Source organism: Hemiscyllium ocellatum, chromosome 3 (assembly GCF_020745735.1).
Source record: "Hemiscyllium ocellatum isolate sHemOce1 chromosome 3, sHemOce1.pat.X.cur, whole genome shotgun sequence".
In the NCBI taxonomy this organism is placed as follows: Eukaryota; Metazoa; Chordata; class Chondrichthyes; order Orectolobiformes; family Hemiscylliidae; genus Hemiscyllium; species Hemiscyllium ocellatum.
In genome coordinates, this window is record NC_083403.1 from 92739124 (window position 1) to 92761829 (window position 22706).

The 22706-nt window shown below is 41.3% G+C and overlaps 1 protein-coding gene across 1 annotated transcript in view; it reads left to right on the forward strand.

Annotated features, from left to right (window-relative positions):
* Positions 1-22706, forward strand: part of col9a1b (collagen, type IX, alpha 1b) — a 137560-nt gene that overhangs the window by 58571 nt on the left and 56283 nt on the right. The window contains exons 16-22 of the mRNA XM_060821282.1: positions 2967-3020; positions 3685-3738; positions 4508-4561; positions 4653-4706; positions 9029-9073; positions 10771-10824; positions 17019-17072. Coding sequence (XP_060677265.1) covers positions 2967-3020; positions 3685-3738; positions 4508-4561; positions 4653-4706; positions 9029-9073; positions 10771-10824; positions 17019-17072 — 369 coding nt within the window. The remainder of the gene's footprint in view (positions 1-2966; positions 3021-3684; positions 3739-4507; positions 4562-4652; positions 4707-9028; positions 9074-10770; positions 10825-17018; positions 17073-22706) is intronic.

A 22706-nucleotide genomic window follows, 5' to 3' on the forward strand; every position in this document is an offset into this window, starting at 1 on the left:
TATTCACCATGGAAAAATACATGGAAGCTAGGGAACTCAGGGAAATAAATAGTGATGCCTTGAAAAGAGTCCACAAAGAGGAGGTGCTGTTGGTCCTAAAACACATAAAAGTAGATAAATCCTCAAGACCTGATCATGTGTATTCCAGGACATTGTGGGAAGCTAGGCAAGAAAAGGAAACAACAGAGCAATGGGCCTAACTTCAGTGGTGGGTACTTTGTTGGAGGGGATTCTGAGACAGAGGAAAGACAAGGATTGATTAGGGATAGTTAGGCTTTGTGTGTGCATAATTGTGTTGCATAAATTTGATTGAGTTTTTTGAAGAGTTGACCAAGAAAATAGATGAAGCCAGGGCAATGTAGATGTTATTCCCCCGACATGGACTTTCCCAAGGCCTTCGACAAGGTTCTGCCTTGTCGACTGCTTAGTAAAGTTAGATCACATGGGATCCAGGGAGAGCTAGCCGCTTGGATACAAACTTGGCTTGAGGGTAGAAGATAAAGGATTGTTGTTGAGACTGGAGGCCTGTGACCAGTGGTGTGCCACAAAGATCAGTATTAGTTTCACAACTAATTCACAACTAACCCACTGTTGTTCATCATTTATATAAATGCTTAGATGAGAATGTAGGATGTGTGGTTAGTAAGTTTGTGGATGGCACTGAAATTAGTGGTATAGTGGATAGTGAAGAGTGTCATCTAAGAGTACAGTGCGATCTTGAACGACTGGGCCATTGGGACGAGGAATGGGATAGAAATTAATGCAGGGAAATGTGAAGTATTGTATTTTGGTAAGATAAACCAGGACAGAACTTGTGTAGTTAATGGTAGGGCCCTGGGGACTGTTGTCAACCAAAGATACCTGATGAAGGACTTATGCCTGAAGCGTCATTTTCCTGCTCATTGGATGCTGCCTGACCTGCTGTTTTTCTAGTGCCATATTTTTTGATCTGCTCTCCAATATCTGCAGTCCTCACTTTCTCCGAGACAGGGTGGTGAAGAAGGCATTTGGCATGCTTGCCTTCAGCAGTCAGTGCATTGAGTACGGGAGTTGGGACTTTATGTTATAGCTTTACAAGACATTGGTAAGACCACATTTGAAGTACTGTGTACAATTCTGGTCATCCTGCTATAAGAAGGATGTTACTTAACTGGAAAGGGTGCAAAAAAGATTTACAGTGATGTTACAGAGACTGGAATGTCTGAGTTAGAAAGGAATAAAGTTAGAAAGGAATATACTGGGGCTATATTCCCTGAAGAATAGGAGGCTGAGTATTAGTTCTGTCCTAATTTATCTCTGCACTAACTTTGAAACAGTCAAGGTAAGAATAATCTGATATTTATTAATAAATAAAGTGTTATTTAGGAAGTGCAAAACCGGTGGGTATTTATTAATTTCACTTATACTAATTACTCTTCCACAAAATAAATTCCACTGCTTTCCCAATCATTTAAGTCCACTTTATTGTGGGGTTTTGAAGTTTCCCTAATTTCTTCAATTTTAGAGTGAAATTTGGCACTAATCCAACTCCATTGAAAAATAAAGTTAACGGCTCAATATTAGGATTCTAAATTTAACATGCCATAATTCTACTTTCAAATCACCCTATTTAGACATGTTACAACACATCTCTGGAGGAGATGGGTGTTGATCTTATGTCTCCTGGGTTAGAGGTAGGGACACTACTCTTACACAATGGAGCCCCTTTGCTGCAATTATTGAACTAGTGCCTGGGCTTAAAACCTGGTCAAGTGCTTGACCTAGAAATGGATTTAATTTTTATTTTCACTGAATCAACAGTTTTTGTAAGGTATTTTCTAATCAACGTACACCTCTGAGTTTCAGGGTTAGGTACACTACCATCACACCACAAGAGCCTGATGCTGTAATTCTCAGTTCAATTTTTTGAGTGTCAGCATATGTGACTTGAATGGTAATTACAGCATTAATTAGAGTCGATGAGATGACATTACTAGCTTGTGGTCATTTCATTATACTGAGTCAGAATAATTTTCTGCAGCCGTCTGGCACTGTTTTGACTGACAACATAATTAATTTAGGGTTAGACATGAGTATTAGAGGGCAAAGAGAGAACCCCCGACTCCCTTCTCAGCTCACCCTTTCCTGACTGACCCCGCCTTCCAGCTACCAACCAAATTCATTCCTCCCATCAACCAACTAGGTCATTCCCTCTACTGTGGAGAAAGTGAGGTCTGCAGATGCTGGAGATCAGAGCTGAAAATGTGTTGCTGGAAAAGCACAGCAGGTCAGGCAGCATCCAAGGAACAGGAGATTCAACGTTTCGGGCATAAGCCCTTCTTCAGGAATGTTCATTCCTGAAGAAGGACTTATGCCCGAAACGTCGAATCTCCTGGTCCTTGGATGCTGCCTGACCTGCTGTGCTTTTCCAGCAACACATTTTTAGCTCATTCCCTCTATTGTGTTCACCTCTCTCTACCTGACTTGCTGTGTTCTTGCCTCCTGCTTGTTTACCTTGGATTCCAACATCTGCAGTTTTTTTTGTCTCTTACTAGGTTTTGGGGAATCAGCAAGTGAGTTCTTCACAACATGATTCTTAGCTGCTGACCTACTCTTGTAGCCATTATATTGAGTTATAGTTGATGTATCAAATATATTAAAGAGTTAAGTGTTTGAAGTGAAAGGTTTGAGTTTGCTGAGTCATTTCATGTTAATAATTTAGAATACCTCAAGGATGCTGTACTCCTGATCCGGAGTGTAACTTGATGATACTAGAGCATTTGTTCAGAAAGATTGTACATCAGTGGTGGTCACTGAATGGCTTTGTCTTATTTGGGATTTTAAAAAGTGTTGCCGTTTTCAATTAGATGCATAGCAGTATTGTGTCATAGCATGACATTTTGTTAGGGTAATGCGTGCAGCAAAGTTGCAGTCCACATAATGACTATTTTGCGAAAGGTGTGTGACAATTGTCTATTCTTTTTCAGGGAGATGTCGGCCCTCAAGGTCCTCTGGGTGAGCCAGGCCCTAAAGGTGATCTTGTAAGTCTCATTATGTTATTCATTATTTTTCTCATGTGTGCGTACTTTTCACCTCAAATAAAAGATTCTCATTCATTTTATATCATCACATATTCATTTAGTAACTGTGATGGACTTAAGTAAAAGCTTTGTTTTGTAACTGGGAAAAACCAGTGACCACAAGAGAAAAACACTACACAGAGAGTTATGATGAACTGCAGAAACTTACAGAAAGAAGCAGAATCAATAATTTTCTAATGGGTCTTGGATAAATATTTAATAAAATAAATTTTCAGAGTGATGGGAAAAATGCATGTGATGGAACTAATTGAAGAGCTTTTTTAAAGTTCCAGTACAGGCATTATGGGTTGAACAGCTTCTTTCGAGCTCTACCTCTCTGTGATGTGTAGACACGAACTAAGAATGCATTCCTGAGCCTTATTCATTTTTTTCTTAAGCTAACTCATCAGCCTACATATTGGTACCCAATTTGTCTTGGGGTTTGGCTTTTACAATGGGCTTTATGTCACTGGAAGGTTGAGTACAGAGGTCAACATAGCCTGCTGTCAATGGGAAACATTCTACAGCCTCCTGATGCCCTCTCCTCTGATTTACACTTCCAATGTATGAAGCTGTGTGCAACTCATAAAACTGACCTGATCTGTCTGTCTTATTTAAACTGCAGGGTCGCCCTGGTCCCAGGGGAATTACAGGGTCTCCAGGATCAAAAGGAGAACCAGTGAGTGTTTCTTCATCAGTTTTCTTATTTATTTACCAGAAGATACCAGTTTAGCTCTTTCTTTATTTAACTGCTATCAGCTTATGTCTAAAAAGTCAATCTTGGATATCCCCTATATTAAAATGCAACTGTGAGTTTGGAAAAACAGGATAAACCTTGAAATCTGAAATAAAGAAAAACATCTAAAAAGGGTATGGTAACCAAGGGAGAACAAATATCTAACGGGAAGAGATGTACTGATGTTTTGAAATAAAAACAGAAAGTGCTAGAGAAACTCAGCAGGTATGGCAGAATCTGTGGAGAGAGAAATAAAATCAAGGTTTCAACTCTAACATGACTCCTCTTCAGAACTCTGTAGGCAAGTCCATTTGACTTGGAACGTTAACTCTGCTTTTCGCTCTCCGCAGATGGTCCAGATGTGCTGAGTTTCTCCTGCATTTATTGTTTTATTTCATATTTCAAGCATTAACACTATTTTATTTTTAAGTTAATGATTTGACCGTGATTAGGGATGGGCAATAAATGCTGGTCAGCCAGCGATGCCCACATCCCACAAAATGAATAAATAGAAAAGGTATTATACTAAAATTGTCCCAACCCCGAGGTATGAACATTGTCTCTGCCTTCCCAGAACATGACTGAATGTTGCATTTATTTTCTTGTCAATTGGTGCTTCCTTGTCACCTGTACACAATGTAGAGCTCATTTGCATAATCAGTTGAATTCACTGCACTGCTGCTCCTGAAGAGCCTTGTGTTTTCTGTACAAGGGATTACCAGGTGTTGATGCACGGGATGGTATACCTGGGATGCCTGGATCAAAGGTAAGATTGAAACCTTCCAAATTCTTTCAGAAATGTTTTGCCTCATTCTTCGATTTGAGTTTTACAACTTCCTTCTTTACTTTCTTCGTAGGGTGAAGCTGGTAAACCAGGAGCTCCAGGTGAAGCCGGACCTCGAGGTTTCCCTGTAAGTGTAACTTCTGCACGTGACTTAACATCAACTGTTAGAACCGCTGGATGTCTTGAAATGCATAAAGGTGGATAAATCCCCAGGACCTGATCAGGTGTACCCTAGACTCTGTGGGAAGTTAGGGAAGTGATTGCTGGGCCTCTTGCTGAGATATTTGTGTTATTGATAGTCACAGGTGAGGGTGCCAGAAGACTGGAGGCTGACTAACGTGGTACCATTAAGAAAGGTGGTAAGGACAAGCCAAGAAACTATAAACCGGTGAGCCTAATATCAGTGGTGGGCAAGTTGTTGGAGGGAATCCTGAGGGAGAAGATTTACATGTATTTAGAAAGGCAAGGATTGATTAGGGATCGTCAACATGGCTTTGTGCATGATAAATCATGTCTTACAAACTTGATTGAGTTTTTTGAGGAAGTAACAAAGAGGATTGATGAGGGCAGAGCAGTAGATGTGATCTATATGGACTTCAGTAAAGGCATTTGACAAGGTTTCCCCATGGGAGAATGGTTAGCAAGGTTAGATCTCATGGAATACAGGGAGAACTAGGCATTTGGATACAGAACTGGCTGAAAGGTAGATGACACATGGTAGTGATTGAGGGTTGCTTTCCCTGATCTGGAGGCCTGTGACAGTGGAGTGCCACAGGATCAGTGTTGGGTCCACTACTTCTCATCATTTATATAAATGGTTTGGATATGAACATAGAAGGTATAGTTAGTAAGTTTGCAGGTGACACCAAAATTGGAGGTGTAGTGGGTAGCAAAAAAGGTTACCTCAGATTACAACAGATCTCAATCAGGTGGGCCAGTGGGCTGAGGAGTGGCAGATGGAGTTTAGTTTAGATAAATGCAAGGTGCTGCATTTTGGGAAAGCAAGTCTTCACAGGACTTGTACACTTAATGGGAAAGTCCGAGGGAATGCTGAACCAAGAAACCTTGGAGTGCAGGTTCATAGCTCCGTGAAAGTAGAGTCGCAGGAAGATAGGATAGTGAAGAAGGCGTTTGGTATGCTTTCATTTATTGGTCAGAGTATTGAGTATAGGAGTTGGGAGGTCATATTGCGGTTGTACAGGACGTTGGTTCGGCCACTTTTGGAATATTGTATGCAATTCTGGTCTCTTTCCTATTGGAAGGATTGTGAAACTTGTAAATCTTTTCTGAACCCTTTCAAGGATGTTGCCATGGTTGCAGAATTTGAGCTATAGGGAGAGGCTGAATAGACTGGTGCTGTTTTCCCTGGAGTGTTGAAGGCTGAGGGGTGACTTCATAGAGGTTTATAAAATCATGAGGGGCATGGATAGGATGGATAAACAAAGTCTTTTCCATGGGGTGGAGGAGTCCAGAACTTGAGGGCATAAGTTTAGGGTGAGAGGGGAAAGATATAAAAGGGACCTAAGGCGCAACCTTTTCACGCAGAGGGTGGTGCGTGTATGGAATGAGCTGCCAGAGGATGTGGTGGATGCTGGTACAATTGCATCATTTAAAATGCATCTCGATGAGTATGTGAACAGAAAGGGTTTAGAGGGATATGGGCCTAGTGCTTGATTCAGTTGGGAAATCTGGTCAGCATGAACAAAGAGTCTGTTTCTGCGCTTGTACATCTCTATGACTCTGTAACTTTAGGTTTCAGAGTGGATCTGTAGGGAATCATTATTCTGCCCGAACAATTGGAGTTGTGACAGTTTCTCTCCTTGTTTGGAGCACTTTGGTTAGACTGCAGCTCACATATGTACTAAAAACCAAGATGCCTTCACAATAGGTAGCAATCAAACTCAAGCAGGCATCAAATGGAAAATGAATGGAGATGGCTGATGAAGAGGGACATGAAGGAAGTGCGATGAAGTAAAGGAGTTGGAGTGTATGAAGAACAGATAGGTGAGATTCTCTCATCATTGGTAGAGTGGAAGGAGGGGAGAATGGGCATTAGCTTCATCGGTGTAGGGCTGGAGGGGGAAACTGAAATTTGTTAGTGCAAGGAGAGATATATAAGAGAGTGAGGATTATTTGCTCAGAGATAACACGTTAGGGATAGGAATCTATTGGTAAATTGATTTTGTGTGGAACAGGTGGTATCTTCTTAGGGGAAAAGCAAGAAAGAATTAAGGAAATTCAATTGTCTAATGGCAGGATAAAGGCGTAAAGGTTGGGATGGAAATCTGGGATATTTCACAGGATGGTATGAGGTTGGACCCGATGTTGGACTGGGAAGATAACAAGCCGTGTGTCATTATGCTCTATTCTTTAAAATTTATTCTTATGCGATATGTGCATCACTGGTGATACTAGCATTTTGTGTCCACTCCTTAATATTTTGAACTGAGTGGTTTGTTCAGTCTTTTTAAGAATCAATCACGTTATTGTGGATCTGTAGTCGCATGTTGGTCAGACCAATCAAGAGTGGCAGATTTCCTTGCCTAAAGGACTTTTGTGAATCAGATGGGGTTTTATGACAATCATTGATGGTTTCATGGCCATGATCCACCATTCTGAACCCATTTGAACCATATCACCACTGAAACATAGAAAATAGAAGCAGAGATAGGCCATTTGAGGCGGCACGGTGGCACAGTGGTTAGCACTGCTGCCTCACAGCGCCAGGGACCTGGGTTCAATTCCCGCCTCAGGCGACTGACTGTGTGGAGTTTGCACGTTCTCCCCGTGTCTGCGTGGGTTTCCTCCGGGTGCTCCGGTTTCCTCCCACAGTCCAAAGATGTGCGGGTCAGGTGAATTGGCCATGCTAAATTGCCCGTAGTGTTACGTAAGGGGTATATGTTGGGGTATGGGTGGGTTGCGCTTCGGCGGGTCGGTGTGGACTTGTTGGGCCGAAGGGCCTGTTTCCACACTGTAAGTAATCTAATCTAAAAAAAATTTGGTCTTTCAAATATGCTCTACTATTCAGCAGAATCAGTGGATAAATGCTGAGTTTCTGGTCAAGCTGAACCTGTTGGCTTTCATTCTGACATTTTGACATTGCAATACCTCTGGCTTATCCACATCTTGACAACAAGTGGAGAGTCAAATGTCAGAGCATAACATTAAAGATGATGGCAATGTAAAAAAGGACATTGTGGGCAAATTATTTAGGTGTTGTTGGCAAAGGGCATCAGACAGATGTGCTAAGAAGTGGTGAGTGATGAACTCAAATAATGTGCATGTGAACATTGGGAGGGGAAGTATTTAGCTATGGTGAGAATAGAATTAGAACATGAAGCAGCAGTGATGGAGGATGTTTAAGTGATTGACAGCTTAGCATTGAAAACAAGCAGAGATTGAGGAAAGATAAAGAGGGTCAGTGACAGATACATAAACTGCCAGTAATGTCTCTGATTAGGGTAGTCTTAGTATTATTGATTGAATGTATTGCAAGCTGTAGGAATTCAAAAAGTGAATGCTGGGTATCCTTTTGAATCAAGAGTGTGGTAGCGAAGAGGAAATGGACAAGTAGTGAAAAAGAACTGAGGGTCAAGGATTGTGTAATTATGGTGTTTTCATGTGTAGGAGGGTCTGGTAGATAAGTTCTGGTTATGTTTATATGCATTCCAGCTGAGGGGAGGGATTTCAATGGTTGGAAACTGGTCAAGGGCAGAAGCCTTGGAAAAGTGATGTGCTTGGTAACATGAAAGGAGTTCTGGACTGTTGTCATACTGGAGCTAGGGTCAAGGAGGGACTGGAGATATTGGGGAGAACAGAATCACAGGAAGCAGGTGTTTCTATAGACTCAGATTTAGAGACACACAATCCCCAAATGTCGAGCAGACATGAAGATGAAAGTGGAAGGGAGTGAGTTGAAAGAGTCTGATAAGAAAGAAGAGGCATTTAGAATTTCATTGCCCTTTGAGATGATCATTGAGATGTAAATGAAGATAGATTTACTGACTGGTTTCTAAATAAGTCATGTTCTATGTGTGCATGAGCTTATTATCACCTGGAGTTGAGGATGCAGTTCTAGGATTGGAGTGAGGGATCATGAATTGGGATTATGCCATTGAAACCATAGGTAGACCAGGTAGAAATGGTGACTTATTTTCATATTGTTCTTGTTGGCATATCTGTTGACCAGTAATGGAGCTTATTGCTCTGAATCCTCTTGCTTGGGTAAGTGGAGCTCCGCCAACTGAACTCCACTCTGGACAAAGCAGCCTGATTGGTACCATTCTACCACTTTAAGTATTCATTCCCTGAAATAGTATTACAAAGTGGCACTAGTGTATACTATTTACAAGATGCATTGCAGTAAACAAAGTAGGTTGAATTGACGCATTTTTTGATGCTTAGGGAAGAAAACCTTTTTTAATTGTTGACTCTGTCTTTAAATTTCAGGGTTTGCCTGGTTCTCCAGGACTTCAGGGTGCAATGGGAGCGAAGGTATGAAGTGATTGTATTTTGAACTATTCTTGTGAGCCCAAACAATTTTAATTGTCAATAAACAATTTGCCCCATTTTAAGTAAAGTTCCCCTGTTCCCCAGTAGTCCCCAGAATGAGGTCTCTGGACAAAACTCCTTCAAATGATCCTTCTCCGAAACCTAAGCCACTGAATCTGGTAATCAGTGAGAAAGTTCAAGGGACATTTTGGTTCCATATAATACCCAGGCTTGGCAGATTTTACTCTGAATCACCGGCCCTTACTCCCAACAACACAGAGATTGAATTTTCAGCATTTCTTGGCTGGCCACAAAGAAGATGGACTGACTGAACTTGGAGAACTTGAACTGATATTGTCCAGCTTGGGACCAGATGGCATCTCACTGATGTCTCATTGCAGACTGTGCCATTCCTCTCATGGATTTTGAGTATTTTTACAGTGACAAGCAAAACTGGATAAATTGGACTGCTATGTGGCACGTATTTTTGTTCCACCGAGGTGGTACATAGATGAAAGCATTTGAAATCTATTGATTCTGGATAATTAATTTTAGCTAAATTAGCGGGCTGAGAGAATAGTCGAAGACAATTTCAAAACAGCAAATTAAATCTTGGCCAGGAAATTAAGGTTAACTTCTCTAATCCTCCATTCTCACCATTTAGCCATTTTCAAAGGTTTATTTTGAACATTTCCTATTGCAAAAGTGGACCCCTGTGTGACTTAAGGTTGGGTATTTTGCCCCTCCTGAAGTTATTGGAAGTTATTCTATATTCATGCCTTCATTACAGTATGAAATTCCAGACTACATGCAAATCATTTCAAAACAAGCTAAACTATTGAAAGTAGACTAAATTACTAAATTGAAAGTTCAGCAAAGATTTGATATGGATTAAATTTGTAGCTTAAAGAATAAATGCTGGAAGAAATGATTGTTTGACAGCAATGAGTTCCACAGATTATCCCCCTCTGGCTGAAGAAATTCCTCCTCATCTCAGTTCAAAAGGTCATTCCTTTACTCTGAGTCTACGTACTTGGGTCCTAGTCTCTCTTACAAGTGGAAACATCCTCTCCATGTGTACTCATCCAGGTCTGTCAGTGTTCTGTAAGTTTCAAAGAGATCCCCCTCAACCTTCTAAATGCTGTTGAGTACAGACCTGGAGCCCTTCATCCTTTGGATAATTCTTATAAACCTTCTCTGGACCCCCTCCGATGCCAGTACAGATTTCCTTAGAAATGTCGCCCACAACCACTCACAATCTTCCAAGTGAATCTGATCAGAGCCTTATACCGCCTCTGCAGAACACCTCTTATATTCTAGCTCTCTTGAAATGAAAGTTAATAGTTGCCTTCCTAATTGCCAACTGAACCTGTATGTTAACCTTAACAAAGTCTTGAACTAGAATTCCCAAGTCCCTTCAGTTTATTCTGTGGAAGGATCCACTTGTGTCCAGGTGATCTTTTTAGATTTCCTTGTTAAGTTTCTGTCAAACAAATAATAAAAACAGCAAAAGGTCAGTGGACCAAATGTACATTTGACTTCAAATTAATTAGAAAAATGCCAAACTAGTGAGCTAATTGTTGCAGTTTTCCAGATTGTTGGTATCCTTGAAAATGAAGTATTTTAAATCTTTAATATAGAGGTTGCAATCAATGCTTTTTCCTTCCCATTTAATCTTTGCTTTATTTACTTGCAAACAGGGTGATCGAGGTCCAGCTGGATTGAATGGCACAATGGGATCTCCTGGTAAACCTGTAAGTTTATTTTGAACTCGTATGAATGTATGGGACCATTACATGATCTGTAAAGTTTATTCTGTTTTTTTATAAAAACTGAATCCTGGACCACAGACCCACAAAAATACACAGAAAATGATCAGAGAAAAATATACTATCAGCATGATATAAGAACATCCTGTTACCAATAGAGAATTGTGATGTTCATAAGGTTGACTGTAACTTAATTATAAACTCTTCTGACCTTTCCATCGATTCATTGCTGATCAATTTTATCATGATTTACCTTTTATCGGACAATGTCAAATAAGTTCAATTCCCACTATGACAGTTTGAGAATCTGAAATCATTTTGCTGTATATGGAAATGAAAGATTTGCCATCCATAAAGGTGACAATAAAGCAGTCGGATTGTCCTTAGAAGCCAGCTAGTTCCGAAATTGGCTTATCTCGCCTCATTTAAATGTAACTCCAGGTTTGCACCAATGTAATTGACTGATCACAGCCCCATGTACATAGTAGCAAATTGCTCAGTTATAACAAAATGCTCAGGAAGGTGATCCATCTTCACCTCTCCAGTCAACTAGGATTGGTCAAACCTTTGCTGTATACTCTAAGTGGGACAGGTTGATGGCTCAGTACTGCTTCCTCATAGCACCAGGATCCTGGCTTCGATTCCAGCCTCAGGCTGCTGTGGAGTTTGTACATTCTCCCCATATCTGCTGGGTGCTCCAGTTTCCTCCCACAGTTGTGCAGGTTACGTAGATTGATCATGCTAAATAGTTGTGGTGTTTAGGCATGTGTAGGCTAGGTGGATTAGTTATGGTAAGTGTGGAGTTACAGGGATAGGATGGAGGCCACGTTCTGGATGGGTCGCTCTTCAGAGTGTCAGTGCAGACTGGATAGGATAAATGGTCTCTTGCTGCATTGCATGGATTTAATAATTCTGTATAACTTCAATATCTTGGTATATTCTCCATGACAACACCTCTACCAATCAGACTCCACTTGCCAATTAAACAGCCCACCATTTGCCATGCAAAATAAATTGTTGTTCCTTTCTATAATGAAGATCCTTTGAACTGTAGAGAGATAGTCTGCACTTCACTCTACCCACAAGGATGGCAAGTTTCAGACCATTCCGTTCTTTGTATAAAAGAGTTCTTTCTCCCATACTCCCTGTATCTCTTGCCCAGAACTTTAAATCGGTACTGCCTAGCTCTTGTACCATCAATTAATAGAAACAGCTTCTCCTGGTCTAGTTTACCTAGATTAGATTAGATTACCTACTGTGTGGAAACAGGCCCTTTGGCCTAACCAGTCCACACCAACACTCCGAAGAGTAACCCACCCTGACCCATTTCCCTCTGACTAATGCACCTAACACTCTGGGCAATTTAGCATGGCCAATTCACCTGACCCGCACATCTTTGGACTGTGAGAGGAAACCTGAGCACCTGGAGGAAACCACGCAGACACTGGGAGAATGTGCAAACTCCACACAGACCATCACCTGAGGCTGGAATTGAACCTGGGACCCTGGTGCTGTGAGGCAGCAGTGCTAACCACTGAGTCACCGTGCCTAAATCCATTATTATCTGGATCACCTCAATGAAAACAATCCTCCATTTCGTTTTTGTTCCAAAGAGAACAAACACAGCTTCTCTGTACCAACTGTGTAGCTGAAATCCCTCATTCCTGGAACTATTCTGGTAAAGCTCTTCTGAACCTTTTCAAGGACCCTCAAATCCTTCTAGGAAAATGTTGACCAGAATTGTATGCAATACATATATTTTGGTCTAAACAGAGCTTTATAACGGTTTGACGTAAAGTCCTTCGTTTAGTGACCAACTTAATAGAGGACTGGCTGGATGCAACCCACTCCCGTTAGACCACAGTATCCTTCTGGAAGTCAATCTAGCGTTCAGCGATTTGAGCTGTCATTTGATTGAGGGGGAGGTCTTGCTTGGTTCCTTTGCCTGTGTATAGACAATGAGTTAAACTGTGATGCTCCACAAAGTTAAATTACTTTACTCTTGGAGACCCACACATGATGGGGGTAATTTGGATGAGAAACTAGGCTGCACCTGCCAGCTTGAACACCATTCTCCATTAGGAGCTAGGAATATCGCATAAAGAGCAAAAAGAGAAACAAAAGAGGGGAACAAAGGAACTTTTTTTCAAGTCACAATCTGCAGTCATAGAATTGTACAGCATGGAAACAGACTATTCTGTCCAACTCATCCATGCTGTCCAGATATCTTAAATTAATCATTTGCCAGCATAAGGCCAGCATATTTACTTGATGGGCCAAATGGCCTTACTTCCACTTCTATATCTTATGGTCCTATGGCCCATATCCCCTCAATGCTTCCTATTCATGTACCCATCCAGATGCCTTTTAAATGGCTACAAAAGTGATGTGGGAAAGAGGAGTTCCATTTCATGGGGCACTGGCATCAATGTTGAAATGGGAGGGATCAGTATTGAAACAGGAGGAACCTATACTGTTGGGACGGTCTACACCTGAACCAAGCTGGGACCAATAGGTGGTCAACAGGATTTTGACGTGTAAAGGAAGGTGGGTGAGGGTAGAACTCCAACAAATGTAATGTCTAAGAAAAACAAAGCAGCAGGTTAACATCTGTGGGAGTGGATTCAATTGCATGGAAAAGAATGAAAAGAAAGGAGAACTCAGGGGAGGTTATTAAGGTCTCCAGAACACAAAATAGGACAGTGTTTGGAATGGGTTAGGAATCAAACTTCAAGCACATTGGATAAGGGGATGACTATGAGAAGAGGGATGGTAAATACAGGACTGAAGATGTTGTATCTAAATGCACGTGGTATACAAAATAACGTAAATGAGCTTATGGCATAGATTGAAATTGGCAGGTGGGCATCACGAAAACGTGGCTGCAAGAGGATTAGGACTAGGGGCTAAATATCCAAAGAGATACTTCCTATAGAAAAGACAAGCAGGTGGGCAGAATGAGTGGGGTTGTCTTGTTCATAAGAAATGAAATAAAATCAATAGCAAGAAACAATGTAGGGTCAGATGATATAGAATTTGTATGGATAAAATTGAGAAACTGCAAAGGTTAAAAAACCATAATGGAGTTATGTGCAGGCCTCCAATCAGCCATCAGGATGTTGGACACAAGATATACCAGGAGATAGATAAGGCATGTAAGAAAGGCAAGGTTACAGTGATCATGGGAATTTCAAACTACAGGTGGACTAGGGAAATCAGGTTAGTAGTGGACTGCAAGAAAAGGAACTTGTGGAATGTCTATGAGATGGCTCTTTGGAGCAGGTTGTAGTGGAGCACACAAAGGAAGAGGCAATTCTGGATTTAGTGTTGTGCAATGAGGCAGACTTGAGAAGGGAGCTTAACGTGAAGGAACTGTTTGGATGTAGTGACCATAATATGATAGAATCTACTCTGCAATTGCAGAGGTAGAAGCTAGAATCAGATGTAATGGTATTACAGTTGAATAAAGGCAATCACAGAGGCATGAGGGAGTAGCTGACCGGAATTGACTTGGAGAGGAGTCGAGCAGGAAAGACAGTGGAACAGCAATGGCAGGAGTTTCTGGGAGTAAGTCAGAAGTCAAAGAAAAAATTCATTCTGAGGAAAAAGATAAATACTAAAGGGAGGACAAGGCACTCATGGCTGATAAGGGAAGTCAGAGAGAGCAAAAGAGAGCATAGAATGCAGCAAAGGGCAGTGGGAAGCCAGAGGATTGGAAAGCCTACCAAGGTCAACAGAGAACAACTAAAAAAGAAATAAGGAGGGAGAAGGTTAAATGAGGGTAAGCTAACCAGTAGTATAAAACAAGATTGCACGAGTTTCTTTAGATACATAAAGGGCAAAATAGAGTCAAAAGTGTACATTGGGCTGCTGGAGAATGACGATGGAGAAGTAGTAATGGGGAAAAAGAAATGGCAGAGGAACAGAAGAAGTACTTTGCATCAGTCTTTACAGTAGAAGACAAGAGTAACATGCCAAAAAATTCATGACGGTTGGAGATAGAGGTGAGTGTAGTGGCAAGGTACTAGTATGGATAGAAGCTTGGCTGTCTGGCAGAAGAAAGAGTGGGGATGGCAGCTGGTGATTAGTGGTGGTCCATAAGAGTTAGTGTTGGGACCACAACTTTTCACTTTATACATTACTGATCTAGATGAATGATCTGAATGCATTCTGGCTAGGTTTGAAGGTAATACAAAGATAGGTGTAGGGCCAGGTAGTGTTGAAGAGGTGGAGAGGCAGCAGAAGGATTTAAACCGGTTAGGAGAGTGGGCAAAGAAGTGGCAGATGGAATACAGTGTGGGAAAGTGTGATGCCAGCATTTGAGTACAAAGAATAGAGGCATAGTCAATTTTTGAAATGGGAAGAAAATTCAGAAATCTGAAATGCAAAGGAACTTAGGAGTCCGAGTTCAGGGTTCTCTTAAGATAAACTTGCAGGCTGAGTCAGTAGTTCAGAAGGCAAATACAATGTCTGCATTCATTTCAAAGGGCCGAGGATACAAAAGCAGAGATGCATTTCTGATGGTTTCTAAGGCATTGGTCAGACCACATTTGGAATATCGTGAGCAATTTTGGATCTTCTTCCTGAGAAAGTACTGGCCCCGGTGCGGGTCCAACAGGAGGTTCATGAGAATTGTCCCAAGAATGAAAGGCTGGGACTATATTCGATTGTGTTTAGAAGGATGAGGGGTGATCTAATTGAAACATATGAGGAACATTTGAGGACTCTGGGACTATATTCGATTGTGTTTAGAAGGATGAGGGGTGATCTAATTGAAACTTACAGAATATTGACAGGATGGACATTGCAAAGATGTTTCTATTAGCAAGAGAGACTAGAGACTCGAGGGCACAGCCTTAAAGTAAAGAGAGCATATTGGAGATGAAGAGGAACTTCTTCAGGCAGAAAGTGGTGAATTTATGGAATTCAATGCCACTGAAGGCTGTGGAATCAAGGTCGCTGAGATCAATATGTTCTTGATTGTCAAGGGGATCAAAAGGTTTGGGGAGAAAGTAGGAGAATGGAGTTGAGAAATTTATCAGCCATGATGAATAGTGGAGCAGACTCAAAGGGCTGAATGGCCTCATTTCTGCTTTGATGTCTTGTGGTCTTATGGTAATTGTATCATCTCCACCACATCCTCTGGCAGCATATTCCATACATGCACCACCCTCTGCATGAAAAATTGCCCCTTCAGTCCCTTTTAATCTTTCGCCTCACACCTTGAACCTATGTCCTCTAGTTTTTGACTCCACACACCAGGTAAAAGACCTTGGCTAATTCATACCCCTCATGATTTTATAAACCTCTATAAGGTCATCTCTCTGCCTCCGATACTCCAGGGAAAATAACCTCAACCCATTCATCCTCTCTCTATGACTCAAACTCTCCAATCCTGGCAACATCCTTGTAAAACTGTTCTGAACGTTTTCAAGTTTCACAACATCCTTCCTATAGCAGGGAGACCAGAAATGCATGCAGTATTCCAGAAGTGGCTTAACCAGTCAATTGTTTCTTGGTTCTGTAATTTACTTCAATCTTAGCTAAATGTGGAACCCACAGCCAGTTACTTGTTTTATTTTCGCAATTAGAACAACAAGAATTCTGAGGACTATCCCTGGTTATCAATGAAAGGTGCTGTTTTTGTTTTGAAGAGACAAAGAAGCAAAACATGCAAAACAGAAACCACAGGGAACCAACTATGTCCTATTTACTCTCGCTCTTGTGGTGCCTCAGTTACAGGAAGACTTCTGTGTACCAGTGGACACTGTATATTCTCAGGGCCACCTGGGAATGGACAGGACTTTGGGGGACAGGTGGCCACAGTAACTACCTGCACAAGTTTTGACGAATTGACATGTGTCTCTGGATTAATGTTGTCCCAACTCTCATCACTTTACCAATTTTGGGTAGAGCATAGTCATAATTACCGAAAGCAAAACCGGGCAGATCAATTAAGAAATTAAGAATGCTTTTTAAAATAATGACCAAAGTAGGAGAAGTTGTTGATAATAACATGATGCTCAGCATCAGGAGCATGAACTCCTGGATGATCTGTGCAGTACCAATGTATGGTTCTAAAAGTGATTTGTAAGTAAACTTACAACTAGGGTAAAGCTGAAGTAAAAACCTAAATTTATGGAATCACAGAATTTAAAATGTTTTCCTCTTAACAACAGGGTGAACAGGGACCAATCGGTGATCTTGGAGAACCAGGTCTTGTTGGGCCTCCAGTAAGTAGTTCACTACTTTTTATACTGCACCAATCTTTGTCCTGCCACCAGTCTGCTGGAGCTGTATCTTTCTGTTTTATCGCAACCACATAAACTAAGTTTAAAAGTGCTTTTCTTGCATGTGATTGTGGAATTTGTATTTAAAACATGAGCAGTTCATGGCACTCCTGGCAATAGTATTATTCACAATTAAAAGACTAGATTACTAATCTAGCAAAGGGAGTGATCCTATTACATGTGTGCCTGTGGAAAGAAGTGATAACAATGACAAGTATGGACCAGTTTAAGAGAAGAAGGAATGCTTGAAATTCTGACACCTTAAGATGCGAAGAAGCATTTCCTAACTACAAGACCTCAGTACTCTTGCACAACAGTCACATTGCATTCAGGAACTGGCACAATGATTGAACTGAAACGTGAGCAAGATTCAGCAATATTTGAGGCTAGAGAGTGCATTCAGCAGTTGAATAACGGCTGGGAAGAAACTGTTCCTCAGCCTGCTGGTGAGTTTGTTCAGGCTTCTGTATCTTCTATTGATGCAAGATGTTGTAGGAGATCATTACTGGGGTTCAGTTGAACTTTGTAAATGTTGACAGCCTTTCCGTGGCAACGAGACATGTAAATGGAATCCATGGTGGAACGTTGACTTCTATGATGGCCTGGGCTGTGCCAGCTCCTTCTATAGTTTCTTACAGTCCTGGGCAGAGCCATTGCCATACCAGGCTGTTATGCTCCCAGACAGTATGCTTTCAATGGTGCATCTATAGAAGCTGGTGAAGATCATTGTGAACATGCCAAATTTCCTGAACCCCCTGAGGATGAAGAGGCATTGTTGCACCTTCTAGACCTTCGCATCAATGTGTATAGTTGCGGTTATTATCACCCTAAGGAACTTGATGCTCTCACCATCTCAGCCTCAGTTCTGTTGATGTAGAGGGGGGCATGTTCTGCTCTTTTCTTTCTGAAATCAGAAATCAGTTCTTTAGTTTTTACCGACATTGAGAGAGAGGTTGTTCTCTTGCACCACATCACCAAGCCCTCTATCATCCTTCTGTATTTTTACTTGTCATTGTTAGGTATCTCTTCTACTACGGTGGTGTCAGCAGCAAACTTGCAGATGATATTTGTTTAAATTTGGCAACACAGGTGTAGATGAAGTACATTAGGGGGCTGACAACACATCTTTGCAGAGCTCCAGTGTTGAGTGTCATTGTGGAGAAGGTGCAGTTACCTATCTTAACTGATTGCGGTCTACGGGTCAGAAAGCTGAGGATCCAGTTGCAGAGAGCAGAATCAAGACAAAGATCATGGGGTTTTGAGATCTGTCTGGAGGGGATAATGTGTTGACTACAGCTCCGCCTTCAATGAGCAGGAGTATGATGTGGATGTCCTTCTTGTCCAGATGTTCCAGAGGTGAGTGCAGGGCTGGGAATAAGACTTATTGACCTGTTACATTAGTAGGAAAGTTGTAGTGAATTGAGACAGGCGGAAGTTGATGTGGGCCATGACCAGCCTTTTGAAGCACTTCATGATGATTGCAATCAGACCCTTTGGGCAGTAGTCATTATGGCACATTGGATGTGCTTTCTTAAGTACGGGGATGATGGTGGTCTTCTTGAAGTAGGCAGGAATTTCGACCTATAGGAGGGAGAGGTTGAAAATGTCAATGCTAGTAGGTCCACACAGGATCTGAGTGCTGGGCTGGGGTCACCATCTTGCCCCTCTCTTGGGTTGACTCCCAGGAAAACTGATCTGACATCTGCAGTGTGACCGAGGGAACAGGTGTATCTGCAGCTGTTGGGCAGGCATCACTGTGCCACTGGTATTCTGCTCAAACTGTGTATAGAAAGCATTGCGCCTGCCAGGGAGGGATGTGTGTTTTTCATCTATCATGCTCTGCTTCATTTTGTATCCAATATTGCTGTCATACTCAATATTCTGAGAGTAGATTTAAAAATTTCAGATTGCTTTGAGAAAGCTGTACACAACTAGAGTACTTGTGGGAGAGCTGAGTTTATATGTTAGTGATTGTTAAATAACGAGAACAGTCAGCCTGATCCCTGGGTTCATAATTTTGAAGTGTGCAGTCATTCCAAAGCCATCTTCTAAATTAGGAGACAAACTCTTAGAATCAGGACTTGCTAATAAAATCATGAATTTTCATATTATATAATATAATTATGTAAGTTTATAGTTGGTTTGTAAATGTAGTAGATTTAATCTCCAACTGTTTCTGCCATATTTGGGTTTTGTTGAGCCTAATTTCAGGGATTAATGTTATGCATACTTGAAGGAAGTCTAAATTCGTACCTTGCATAGACAATGCATGAACAGCCTAATAGAGTCATAGAGATGTACAGCATGGTCCCTTCGGTCCAACCTGTCCATGCTGACCAGATATCCCAACCCAATCTAGTCCCATCTGCCAGCACCTGGCCCATATCCCTCCAAACCCTTCCTATTCATATACCCATCCAAACACCTCTTAAATGTTGCAATTGTACCAGCCTCCACCACATCCTCTGGCAGCTCATTCCATACACATACCACCCTCTGTGTGAAAACGTTGCCTCTTTGGTCTCTTTTATATCTTTCCCCTCCCACCCTAAACCTATGCCCTCTAGTTCTGGACTTCCCGACCCCAGGGAAAAGACTTTGTCTATTTATCCTATTCATGCCCCTCATAATTTTGTAAACCTCTATAAGGTCACCCCTCAGCCTCTGACGCTTCAGGGAAATGAGCCCCAGCCTGTTCAGCCTCTCTCTGTAGCTCAGATCCTCCAACCCTGGCAACATCCTTGTAAATCTTTTCTGAACCCTTTCGGGTTTCACAACATCTTTCCGATAGGAAGGAGACCAGAATTGCATGCAATATTCCAACAGTGGCCTAACCAATGTCATGTACAGCTGCAACATGACCTCCCAACTCCTGTACTCAATACTCTGACCAATAAAGGAAAGCATACCAAACACTTTCTTCACTATTCTATCTACTTGCAACTCCACTTTCAAGGAGCTATGAACCTGCACTCCAAGGTCTCTTTGTTCAGCAACACTCCCTAGGACCTTACCATTAAGTGTATAAGTCCTGCTAAGATATGTTTTCCCAAAATGCAGCACCTCGCATTTATTTGAATTAAACTCCATCTGCCACTTCTCAGCCCATTGGCCCATCTGGTCCAGATCCTGTTGTAATCTGAGGTTACCCTCTTCGCTGTCCACTACACCTCCAATTTTGGAATCATCTGCAAACTTACTAACTGTACCTGTTATGCTTGCATCCAAAGGAAACTGGGTTGTTGAGACATCATGTCTGATCCTTCTGATGGACTGTTTCATCAACCTATCCTACCTTTGCCCATCTATCACAATCACCTTTCCCCAAGCTCCACCTCCTCCCCATTTATTTTTCAGCCCTCTTCCTCCTCCCCAACCCTGATGAAGGGTCAAGCCTAAAATGTCAACCCTTTTGCTCCTCAGATGCTGCCTGACTTGCTGTGCATTTTCCAGCACCACACTTTATTGACTTTGACTACTCCAGCATCTGCAGTTCTCACTATCTCCGAAATTCCTTCAACAATTGTAAAATTCCAGTCCACAATAAGTCAGAATAGTGCATTATAACCTGTACACAGTGATTACGGAATAGCCCTAGTACATTATACCCTGTACATAGTGATTGCAGAATAGTCTTGGTACATTGTATCCTGTACACGCTGATTGCAGAATAGTCCTGATAAATTATAACCTGTACACAGTAAGTGCGGAATCAAATCCTGCTATAATTTACATTATAATTTGGACGGAGTGAGTGTAGAATCAATTCCTGGTACATTGTGCTCAAATGGTACTCAAATTAGAATCAAATCCTTACACATTATCCCACATAATGAATTTTAAGAAGGTTAGACAATAAAAGGGAATGCACAATAAATATGAATATACTAAGATGGATACATAAAGTGAGAGATCTTGGCATGCAGGTGTGAAAGTTCCTAAAAGTAGCAATACAGGTAGATAGGTTGTAGAGAAGGAAAATGGAATGCTCTGCTTCACTGGCAGAGGTATAGAATACAAAATAGTGATATAATGATGAAATTGTATCAGACATTGGTGAAGCAGTAACTGGAATATTGTGTGTGGTTCTGGTCATCAATACTATAGGAAAAGTGTAATTGCTGTGGATAGAATGTCAAGGAAAATTATTAGAATGGTTCCAGGGCTACGAGGATAAATTAGAGAGGTTGGGATTGTTTATTCTTGGAACAGGGAAGGCTGAGTGGTAACTTGTTGAGGCATACAAAATTGTGAGGGGCAGAGGCAGGAAAAACAATAACCCTTTGGAGAGAGTTCAGAAACTGGGGTTATAGATTCAAGCTAAGTGGCAGAAGGACGAGAGAGAACATGACAATTTTTTTTATGTGGAGGTTTGTGGGTGTGTGGAATTCACTGCCTGAGGCAGAGACACTAAACTCTTTCAAAAAGTTCATGTATCTGCACCTTAGTGCTGTAAATTGCAGGTCTATGGGCTATGTGCAGTTTGATGGGATTAGAAATGGTATTTGGGTATCTTTGAGTCAGCATCAACAAGAAGGACCAAATGGCCCCTTTCTATGCTGTGTCAGTTCTATGTCCCAGTTCCAGGCTCACCTCCAGTTCCAATTATAACTGACAAGTGATAGGCTTAATCTGGGTAAACTACAGTGGACAGCAAAGCAGTTACCCATTCTGAGTCATAAGGAATGGCTGCTCTTGAGCAACTCATTGGCTGGTCCGGTGCAATAAAGCTTCTGAATCTTCTCACTGTCTTATTTGCTAAGTTACTTGAGTCACATAGAGCAGTGGGTCAAATGTTTAAACTTGCTGCAGGACCAAGACAATATTTCCAAATCACCGCATTCAGGGATGTTGTTACACACCTCTGGAGCAGGTAAGACTTGAAACAAGCCTCACAGTTCAGATGTAAGGACACTGCCACTGTACAACAAGAGCCCTCCTAGGACCAAGACAGAAAGGAATTGCTGAGATGGGCATCAATTGCATTTACACCACACCAAACATTTGGCAAACATATAGCGACGTAATGTGAGAAGCTCCAAGAAAATCTCAATCCTGTCTCCTTGTAGATAACTCAGGATAACATTAACATACAAAACCCTGAACATGCCAACTCCTAAAGTAGATGTTAATGTTCCAATATGGTGAATTCACAAGGATATGGACCATAGGAAAGCAGGATGGAAATTGATGAGAATATGAAATTGATTCCATTGTTAATGGAATTTGTCAATTATCAGTAAATTCTGGGTGTCATAGAGAAAATAATAATACTTTAGAATCTTCTACATTATAAAATCTCTCCGGTTTAAAGAGAGACATGTTGAGTGACTGTTTTCATAGATTACAGGAGGATATATTACGGTATTCTTAAGGGATTAACAGTCGAACTGTTGTACTGCTTGATGTAAATATCAATGACTTGGACCTGAGTGTAGGGCACACTTGCAAGATCTGGGGATGAGATGAAATTCTGAACTGTAGATCATAAATCGTCAGTGAGATGTGTTAAATGCTTGGCAGGTACAGTTTAAATCAGGGAAGTTTGTATTTGGATGGAAGTATAGAAGGCAAATA